The sequence below is a fragment of the Musca domestica genome, unplaced genomic scaffold (assembly GCF_030504385.1).
Source record: "Musca domestica strain aabys unplaced genomic scaffold, Musca_domestica.polishedcontigs.V.1.1 47, whole genome shotgun sequence".
Lineage (NCBI taxonomy): Eukaryota > Metazoa > Arthropoda > Insecta > Diptera > Muscidae > Musca > Musca domestica.
Genome location: NW_026712338.1, coordinates 3,753,647 through 3,765,006, shown reverse-complemented (window position 1 = coordinate 3,765,006; position 11,360 = coordinate 3,753,647). Strand labels below are relative to the sequence as shown.

The 11,360-nt window shown below is 42.5% G+C and overlaps 1 protein-coding gene across 1 annotated transcript; it reads left to right on the top strand.

The window, feature by feature from the left end:
• Positions 1–1,541: 1,541 nt before the first annotated feature.
• On the top strand, positions 1,542–4,892 carry LOC131804693 (paraplegin-like). The gene is made up of 8 exons (XM_059127754.1): positions 1,542–1,773; positions 1,843–2,172; positions 2,236–2,470; positions 2,977–3,110; positions 3,191–3,727; positions 3,777–4,370; positions 4,429–4,620; positions 4,677–4,892. The coding sequence occupies exons 1-8, from the start codon at positions 1,657–1,659 to the stop codon at positions 4,824–4,826; spliced, it is 2,289 nt and encodes a 762-aa protein (XP_058983737.1). The 5' UTR covers positions 1,542–1,656; the 3' UTR covers positions 4,827–4,892.
• Positions 4,893–11,360: the final 6,468 nt, after the last annotated feature.

Sequence of the window (11,360 nt, the reverse complement as noted above, 5' to 3'; positions counted from 1 at the left end):
TGTAGGCCTTGGAGTTAAAAGGTAGATGTCAGTTAATATCATATTTCGCACTTATTTAATTTTTTTTTGGTGAAAAATTGTATATAGTGAAAAATTATTCTTTATTTTGTTCACAAAAAATCCACTGAATTCAATATGATATTACAAATTGAAAAAAATTTACAAAAGAAGAATAACATATTGAAAAAATCTTCAACTTGTTCGCTGATTTTTTACATCAACTGTTAAAAGATCCTTACAAAGTTTGTCAATAGAATGTACTTTTATTTTAAAATTCAATTCCATTGGAATTTTTTTTCGATATTTTCCCGTTTTGAGAATTGTTGCAATGAGATCTCTTTTTTCGTGTTTCTTTTTAACGATTTTGAAAAAGTAATTATCTTTTAACTTTGGTGTGACCGCATTAAATTATTTCGGTATCATCTATTCCGTTTCGCCACCACATAATTCGGTACTACACTTCCATGTAACCCGTTATCAATTTCAGTTCTCAAGAAATCAAGTCAATTAAATAAATTGGTATTAATATTCGAATTCAAAAATAAAATATAAAAAACACTACAAATGTACATTAGAAAAAAGTAAGTCAAAATGGAAAAAATCATGCAAAATAAAACATTACTATTGTACATTTCAAAAGTCAAAATGAAAATGTTAACATATCACATTTTTACGCGATTTTTTTGGATATTATCCTTTTCGGATAAGAGGCAATTCCGAATTTGTATGAATCATTAAAATCAGTTCAGCGGTTCTTAAGTTATAAGCGTAGTAACTAACACAACTTTCATTTATATATATAGATTATGATTGTACATATCAAAAGTCAAAATGAAAAATTACAAATTTCACATATTTACGCAATTTTTTTGGATTTCATTCTTTTCTGCCAAGAAACAATTCCGAATTTGTCTGAAACGTTGAAATCAGACCAACGGTTCTTGAGTTATAAGCGTAGTAACTAACACAACTTTCTTTTATTTATAGACTATAATTAAAAATGGCAATGATAACAAAGAAAATTGCTGAAAATGATTGCCTTGTATGAAAGCAAGTGGCTAGTTCAAAAGCAAACGATAAAAATTGCCTCCGGTAAACTCGTAAACAATAGTTGCATCGACACTGGGACAATGAACTGTCAAACCAATTTTGAATTGAAAATTTTGAACGAAAAATTATTCAAATTCTTTAAAATTGTTGGAAAATTTATATCATAACAACCTCCGATTGGCGTCGTATAAGAAAACATATCAAAATCTACTTATATTTGAAAAAAAAAAAAAAACATTTCAAAATTTTTGAATTATAAATGTTCCCAAACGTTTAAGCATTTACCTGTATTCTTCTACCATGCAAGGAAGCAAAAAGATTTATATTACCATGAGTGTGGTGTAATGTGAACGGGTTGTTGCTGAGAGCGAGCAACATTGTTCGAATACAAATGGAAACATGCCGTATTGCTATTTTTGAGTTAGTGGCAGCCATGGTGGCAGCTCTATACGAGGTTGCCGTACGCTTCGCAAGCCTTAAGGGATGTTATGACATTTAATTATCAGCTGACGAGCGGCTGCCAAAATTTGTGAAATTCATAGGGTTATCGTCGTTTATGAAATTTTCCACCCCAAATAGGCTATTTTCCTGTTATGTGTTGAAGTTATGTGGAAAACTGTGCAGAATATTCGAAATATAAATGGTCTTGTAAGTAGAAGTAATTATTTGCAATTGCCTCTATGCAGACCGAAATATATATCCACTCTACTGACCGGTAAAAAGGTAAATATTCGTACATATGCATGTATATTCTTATACGTAATTATTTACTGTGATTTGATGCACACTTAGTTGAAACAATTCGAGTTGGAATACAAAGCGGTTGTTGGTTTAATATCCAGATCTTTGGGAGTTAGTCCCCAGACAGTGCGTCAGTTTCACCTGGGACTGTGTTCCAGTTCTAAACCAAATCCCAGTCAAAAAGATGGAGGCAAACCTACTGAACCAACAGGTAACACGAGTGGTGGTGGCTCTGCAGGAAATGGTCCAAATGGAAACAAAAACGACAATGATGAAAAGGTGAAATCCGTTCTGACCAAGACTGTAATGTGGATGTTTACCATCTACATGTTTGTGGCATTCATTTCATTGATTTTATCCCCTCGCACAGAGCGTCCGGAGGTATGTATCAATTCAGTTGTTAAAAATTGACAAAATCTTGAAGATTATTAAATATTGTTGTAGGGGTCCACGCGATATGTTTCATGGAATGAATTTGTGCACCACATGTTGGCTGTTGGTGAGGTGAAAGAATTAATCATACGTCCCGATATGGAAATGGTAACGATAATCCTCCACGACGGGGCCATAGTGAAGGGGCGAAAGGTTTCTTCGACAATCTTCCACATGTCAGTCGCAGACGTCTCAAAATTTGAAGAAAAACTTAGGGATGTGGAGAAACGACTGGGTATTTCCGATGGTAAGCAATATGAATAATTTTCGAATGAGGTTGTAAATGTAGGATTACAGTATATAATAGTCACATCTTGGTTTGGTTTAAGGATGTGCAGCTACTCGAATTCGGTAATTGCTTCACTCGGAGACCTTTGTTGGTCCATTGTGTTAATCCTAGGAAGAAGAAATAAATTTGGGGATAGAGAAGAAGAAACGATATATAGAGAGAGGTGCAGTGAGTATGATGGTCTGTCTACACAGGAAATGGCTTTGGTAAACTTGTAACTGATAATGGGATATATGTCTGAGAAGAACGTTAGAATTTATATCTCCCACCAGATATCTGATCTCTAGGTCAGTGACCAGTCAATATGCTCACAACGATTCTTAGATCAGACCTACTAAGTGAGGTTACTTTCTTTCTTTTTTATTTTATGGATCCAGAAATCGGTCATTTTATTAGATACATACTTCTGTTTATAACATATTTTTATTCTGGGCAAACAATGAAATATTTCTTTATATTTTCAGGCGTTCCTGTAACATATGATAGACAAAGTGATGTCACTGGACGGATATTGTTACTCTTGTTATTTGTAGGCTTACTCATGGCACTTTCATCAAGAATGAAGGGCATGAAGAGTCCTTTAAGCATGGATTCATTTGTGAGTCTGTAATACAAGATACCATGTGCATTTATTAACATAAACCCCGTTTGTTTTTTTTTATCTATATGCAATCACAGACGCAAATGGGACGCGCAAAATTTACATTAGTAGATCCATTTGAGGGAGGCCGTGGTGTTCTCTTCAAAGATGTTGCCGGTTTGCAAGAAGCGAAACAAGAAGTTAAAGAATTTGTGGACTATCTAAAAGACCCCGAGAAGTATCAGCATTTGGGGGCAAAAGTACCAAAAGGAGCTTTGCTACTTGGACCGCCAGGTTGCGGTAAGACATTGCTAGCCAAGGCTGTAGCAACGGAAGCCCAAGTTCCCTTCCTAAGCATGAATGGATCAGAGTTTATTGAAATGATTGGTGGTTTGGGTGCTGCACGTGTTAGAGACTTATTCAAAGAGGGACGCAAGAGATCGCCGTGTATTATTTATATTGATGAAATCGATGCAATTGGGAGACAGCGATCTGGCACGGAAGGTTTTAGTCAAGGCAGCTCCGGAGAATCTGAACAGACATTAAATCAGCTGCTTGTGGAAATGGATGGTATGGCATCAAAAGAAGGTGTTCTGATGTTGGCCAGCACAAATCGTGCTGATGTTCTTGACAAGGTAGGATATGAATATTTAAATATTTATTGCATTAATGTTTTCCTTCTAGGCTCTTTTGCGACCAGGACGGTTTGATCGACATATACTCATAGATTTACCAAATCTCGAAGAAAGAAAACAAATATTTGAAAAACATTTATCTTCAGTTCAACTTGAAGAAGAGCCATTGAAGTATTCACATCGCCTGGCCCGTTTAACACCCGGGTTCTCGGGTGCTGACATAGCTAATGTTTGCAATGAAGCTGCCCTTCATGCTGCCCGAAACAGCCAGGATAAAGTCACAACAAAAAATTTAGAATACGCCGTAGAACGTTTAGTAGGGGGCACAGAAAAGCGTTCACATGCTCTCTCGCCAGTTGAGCGCAAAGTTATTGCCTATCACGAATCTGGGCATGCTCTTGTCGGCTGGCTACTCCCAAAGAGCGATGTACTCCTTAAGGTTACTATTGTACCACGCACTAGTTTGGCTTTGGGTTTTGCCCAATACACACCCAGCGAGCAACAGTTGTATTCAAAGGAGGAATTGTTAGACAAAATGTGTATGGCTCTGGGAGGCCGAGCTGCTGAAGACTTGACTTTTGGCCGCATAACAACGGGTGCCCAGAATGATTTGGAAAAAGTCACTAAAATGGCCTATGCCCAGGTAATTCCAAAATTCAAACATTTCTATTTTTTTAAATTCGTTTTTATTGTATAAGTAGGTGAAAAAGTTTGGCATGAATGACAAAATTGGTCCCATGTATATACAAGATCCGGAAGAAACGGGAACTTATTACAAACCATATTCAAAGGCCCTTGATGATGTTGTAGATATGGAGGCTAGATCCATTATAGCTAATGCATATCAAAAAACCCAGCAAATACTGAGAGAAAATAGTGATAAATTGCAAAAGGTAGGTATCTCATGCTCATTACGGTTGATCGATTTAACAAATATTATTACATGTAGTTGGCCGAAGCATTACTGGAGAAAGAAACTCTTAATTACGATGAAGTTGTGAACTTAATAGGTCCTCCAGCTTATGATTCTACGAACCGTACCATCGAACCTGTTGAGTTTGAACAAACTCTAAAAAACCTTAGTGAAGATAAGAAGTAGATTTTTTGTTATTGTTATTTTACTTTTTTAATAAAAGCAATTAAAAGAATGTCAATATTATAGTAATTTTGTTGCTTATGTAATTATTTTATCACTTTAGTAATTCTAAATATTATAACTTATAGTAATCGAATAACTTTGTTTGCTCTCTGAATTTATATTTGTTTCCACGAGGTGTAATTGAAAATCATATGATTCTAAACAATTTTTGTTAATAAGCTAGATTTAAATTATAAAATTTGTCTTCAAACATAATTTGTTTGAATATTCTAAGCCACTCGTTCGACAGCTGTTAAAATTATTCCAGTGACAGCTCATTATATTATTTACAAGCGTGCAGAAGAATTTTGGTGAGAATTTTCCAGAAAAAAATAATTCGTGATGGAATTCAAGCCTGATTCTGTGATTTCTTTGTATTTGGCTGGAAAACCACAAGTGGCTATCGTTGGAGCACTCCAGCACTTAAATGTGAATAAATCTTTTGTGTCTCGTACCATCGCTCGTTATCGTGATACTGGTAGCGTAGCCCGGGTAAAGCCATTGAAATTCCAAAAAGTGCAAGAACTTACACCGCAACAGAAAGATAATAGATCAGTCTCGGTGCGATGTAATGGATGCAGAGGATGGGTGCATTTTATGAATTGTTCCGGTTTAACCCGGTTGCGAGACTATAGCGATGTTGCATCGTGCTGTACCAACATAGTCCCCAGTGAGTTCACGACCTCGTCGTCAACTTCCGAGTCGTCGTCGGAGTATAGAACTCCCCCGCAGTCTCCAGAACAGCATCATTTACCGCAGCACCTAACGCCACATGTTGCTGTTCCAATTCCGGACAGTGCATCATTCTTGCAGTTCAATTGCAACGGACTCCGAGGTAAAATTTATGAGATAGTGGATTTTATGAATCAGAGGAATATTAAGATCGCAGCGGTGCAGGAAACCAAGCTCAATGAAAATTTTAGCTTACAACGTTGCAATGGTTACAACGCATTGAGGAAAAATCGCACCAGAAGTGGAGGTGGGGGATTAGCGTTTCTGTCACACCATTCTGTTCAATACAGACCTATTTCGCTTGAGCTAGTCTCTAGTGACCCACTCATGGAGTGTATGGGGGTAGCAGTCAAGTGTGGAACTGCCGAGGTAGAGGTACTTAATGTGTTTATCCTGCCGGTTAATAGCTGTGAACCGCGTTACTTGCCTAATATAAGTCCACTTTTGGAAGGCACTAACCGCCTGGTACTAGGGGACTTCAATGCCCATCATGAGTTGTGGCATTCCGTCCTAGGTAATGACCAGAGGGGATCAGCGTTGGCAGAGCAGATTGCACGGTAAACGAGGATGCCCCCACACGAATAAGAGGAGAGTGTCACAGTTCGCCAGATTTAACCATTGTGTCACCCGGTCTGATAAAAGACGTGAATTGGCAACCCGTCATTTCTCTTGGCTCAGACCATCTCCCGATAATCGTCTCCATCAGCAGATCGCCCAATTTCATAACCTCTGAACGCCGCACTTTCCTTAACCATGGGAAAGCCCACTGGCCTGAGTTCAGAGAGTTCACCAACCTTCGCTTCAGAGAACTGTTCAATCCTTCTGATGTTCGAGTAGTTGAAAAGATTTTCCGGGACATCATCAAAGCTGCAGTCGCTCGCTATATACCTGCTGGTCGAATACCCGAAGTAAGACCAAATTTCCCAGCAGAGGCAGCGGGATTAGCGAATGGGCGTGATGAGCTCCGACGTACCAACCCTACTGATCCCAGAGTCAGTGAACTGACAGTGGAAGTCAACCGGTTGGTACAGGAGCATAAGCGGAAAAAGTGGCTAGACCATCTGAAGTGTTGCAACATTGGAACCGATTTGAGTAAACTGTGGGTAACGGTAAAGTCACTCTCGAACCCTGGAAAAAAGGATGATAGGACAGCAGTCACATTTAACGACGTAACTGTGACTGATCCGAAGAGGTGCACTGGCTGTTTTAACCGCCAATTTGTCGAGCACCCCGAGAGTGATAGGGCGAGGCGAAGAGTACTACGTCGTATAAGAGCTCTTCCCGCCGAGGATGTGCCTCCACAGTTTGCGATGGGTGATGTTGCGAATGCCATCCGAAACGCTAAGTCATCTAAAGCGTTGGACCCGGACGGAATATCAATGGTAATGTTGAAGCAACTGGATACACCAGGAGTTGAGTATCTAACCGAAGTCCTTAACTTGTCGTTAGCCACCCACATAGTTCCCGAAGCCTGAAAAATGGGCAGGGTGGTCCCGCTACTAAAGCCTGGCAAGGATGCCAGCAAAGGCGAATCATACAGGCCAATTTCGCTTTTATCGCCAGTAGCTAAGACTCTTGAGGATTTACTCCTCCTCAGCATTAGAGGAAGCTATACAGTTGCCAACCACGAGCACGGATTCCGTCCACAACATAGTACCACAACAGCATTATACGCCATTTCCACACATATCAGTCGAGGACTCAACCAGAACAGGCCGTGCCACAGAACAGTAGTGGTGGCTCTCGACCTATCAAAGGCCTTTGATACGGTCAACCATGCCACGCTGTTCGAGGACGTTGAGAACACTACCCTCCGGCCAAGTTTGAAACGTTGGATAGTAAACTATATGTGTGGACGCCAGTCGTACGTGGAATTCTGGAATAAGAAGTCCAAGCCTCGTAGAGTGAAACAGGGAGTTCACCAAGGTGGGGTGATATCTCCGGAACTGTTTAACCTCTACCTTTCCGGAATTACGCGCCTTTCAGAAGGCATCCCGATCGTAGCTTATGCGGATGACTGTACGATCATGGCGTCGGGTCCTGTAGTTGATGACATATGTGTCAGGGTGAATAACTATCTCGCGGAGCTTGCCGCCTTCTTCCATGCGAAGAATATGAAAATATCCGCCACTAAATCGACGGCCACACTATTTACCACATGGACATCGGAGATGAGAACACAGCTGAATGTGCAGGTCGAGGGGCACATAATTCCGACCACCAACATCCCCAAAATCCTTGGGGTCACATTCGATAGCAAGGTGCTAGCCGCAGTGGAAAAGTATTCAGACCTGCCAGAATGCCGACCTGAGAACTGCAACAGGGTGCCTCCTCATGACTCCTGTGGACCATTTACAAGAGGAGACGAAGGTTCTTCCCTTACGTCAGCATAATTATATGCTTTCGTTGCAGTACCTGCACAATACGCTGCACCTGTCTAATTGGCCAGCCAAACCTACCAAACTTGTCCAGAGGATCTATGGCTACAGCCAATAAAGGTAGCAGAATTCATAAGCCTGGACATTGAGGAAGAACCGGAATAGTCAGGAAACAAACAACGGGACATGTTAAAACTGCTACAGCAACAACAACAACAAGATCAAAACAACAACAAAAACAATCCCACGGTGGCCGGTTCTATGTACCGGATTGACTCGGAGGCACAATTCTCCGACCAGGGGCCGCCAACCCAGCAAATACATGTTCGTGTTCGTCCATTTTTCTGACATGGGAGCAACATTACCTGGAATGTTTGCTCCGGACCATGATTCTGCTCCGTTTGTCGTATCCACCACAGATCGGTTTCGGTGAGATGCAACGGATGCATAGAGTGGGTGCATTTCCGGAATTGTTCCGGCCTAAACCGGATACAGGAGTACAGCGATAGGGACTACATTGCTTCCTGCTTCGTCAATGTAGACTCCAGTGAGTCTTCATCTTCGGCGTCCTCATCGTCGTCGCAATATGAGACTCCCCCGCAATCTCCTCAGCAGCAATCTACGCAGCAGTTGACGCCACACATTGCTGTTCAGGTTCCGGATAATGCATCATTTCTCCAGTTTAATTGTGATGGTCTCAGAGGTAAGATTAACGAAATTGTAAGCTTTATGAGTCGGAAGAACATCAAGGTCGCAGCGATCCAGGAAACGAAGCTGAGTACCACCTGCAGGCCTATTGCACCACTCTGTCCAGTACAGACCTATCTCGCCTGAGCTTGACTCTAGTGACCCGTACATGGAATGTATGGAGGTAGCGGTCAAGTGTGGAACCGCCGAGATAGAGGTACCCCATGTTATATGCCTAATATCAGTTCACTACTGGTAGGCAATAACCGTCTGGTGCTAGGGGATTTCAATGCCCATCATGAATTATGGCATTCCGTCCTAGGTAATGACCAGAGAGGCATGGCGCTGGCTGAACAAATTGATAGCTCCACGTTTTGCACAGTAAATGAGGACGCGCCCACCAGAATAAGGGGCGACTGCCACAGTTCTCCGGACATACCCATCGTATCCCCAGGTCTGACGAATGACGTAATTTGGCATTCAGTCATTTCTCTAGGCTCAGACCACCTCCCCAATATTATCGCCATAAACAGACCACCCGACTTCATTGACTCTGAACGCCGCACTTTCCTTAACCACGGGAAAGCCAATTGGCAAGAATTCAGAGAGTATACCAATCGCCGCTTCAGAGAACTGCCCAACCCATCTGATGTTCAGGTAGCAGATAGGTGTTTCCGGGATATCATCAAAGCTGCAGCCGCTCGCAATATACCTGCTGGTCGAATACCTGAAATAAGACTAAATTTCCCAGCAGAGGCAGCGGTATTAGCAAACGAGCGAGATGAGTTTCGCCGTACTAACCCTAATAACCCCCGAGTCAGGGAACTTACCCTGGAGGTAAACAGGTTAGTAAAGTGGTTAGAACATCTGAAGCATTGCAACATCAGTACCGGAACGAGTAAATTGTGGGCAACGGTTAAGTCGCTCTAGAACCCTGGAAAAAAAGGAAGATCGGACATCTGTCTCTCGCTTAACGGCGTAGAAGTGACAGATCCGAAGAGGTGCGCGTGTTATTTTAACCGGCAGTTTGTAGAGCACCCCGAGAATGACAAGGCGAAGAGAAGGATCCTACGCCGTGTACGATCCCTTCCAGCCGAGGAGGTACCACCACAATTTACGTTGGCAGATGTTGCACAGGTCATCAGAAGCGCAAAGTCATCCAAAGCGCTTGGTCCTGACGGAATCTCAATGGTTATGTTGAAGCAAATGGATGAACCAGGAGTTGAGTACCTCACAAAGCTTTTCAATATGTCGTTAGCCACCCTAATAGTTCCCGATGCCTGGAAAATGGGCAGGGTGGTCCCGCTACTGAAGCCAGGCAAGGATGCCAGCAAAAGTGATTCATACAGGCCGATATTACTTTTGTCACCAGTAGCAAAGACGCTTGAGGCTTTACTCCTCCCCAGCATAAGAGAGTTTTTCCCAATAGCCGACCATCAACACGGATTCCGAAAATTGCACAGCACAACAACAGCTTTACACGCCATTTCCACACATGTCAGCAGAGGTCTCAACCAGAACAGCCCGTGCGATAGAAAGTTATGGTGGCACTTGATTTATCAAAAGCCTTTGATACAGTCAATCATGATGTGTGGACGCCATTATTGATGACATTTGCGGTCGGTTAAACGCTTACACTGCGAGGAATATGAAGATATCCGACACTAAGTCAACGGCCACACTTTTCACCACATGGACTGCGGAGATGGGGCTATCCTTGAATGTGCAGGTTGATGGTGCTATTATTCCGACCACCAACTACCCCAAGGTATTAGGGGTCACATTCGATAGCCTCTTTAAATCGTCCGCGTATAGAAGTAGGAACAAGGTCCTCAAGTCTCTGGCCGGCAGTACTTGGGGAGCTGATAAGGAAACCTTGTTGACCTCTTACAACGCGATAGGCGGGTCTGTGGTAAACTACGCGGCTTCGGTGTGGTCCGCCAACGTCAGTGCTACGCAGTGGAAAAATGTTCAGTCCTGCCAGAATGCCGCCCTTAGAACCGCAACAGGGTGCCTTCTCATGACACCTGTCGATCACCTACATAAGGTCTTACCGGTGTGACATCATAACAAAATGCTGTCAATGCAATACCTGCTTGGGTGTTATAGACAAAGCCATCCGAATCACCATCTTGTGGATAGGCAACCTCCGCCCAGGTACGTTAGGAAAGACCTTCATGATCTAGAGAGAGGTACAGAGGTATAAGAGAGAGCCTCTAGATCAACAGGCCTATCAAGCGGGACTGAATAGTATTCACTATAATGCGGTCTCAGAAGCCGTTGAAGGATGTAGAGTGAATGCTGTGCCAGGAGACCATCCCCCTCCCGTCGCAGCTGAAGAACGAGAGCTGCCCCGACAAACCCGAGTAGTTTTGGCGCAATTACGATCCGGATGGTCCAGCCGCCTAAATTCCTACTGGGCCTGGATTAACAGCGACGTGCAGAACATCTGCCCAGCATGTGGCACAGGCCCACATGACACGCTGCACCTATTTCGCTGCCCAGCCAAGCCTACTCACCTAACTCCAGTCTCGTTATGGACACAACCCATACAGGTTACATCCTTTTTGAGACTGGACTTAGAGGCAGAACCTGATTGAATTGAGTCAGAAAATGGAAACCGAACGAACACAGTTGTATGAGTTGCTACAACAACAAGATCAAAAGAGCTAAAGTGTTGCTTCGCTTGGCCGAAAGT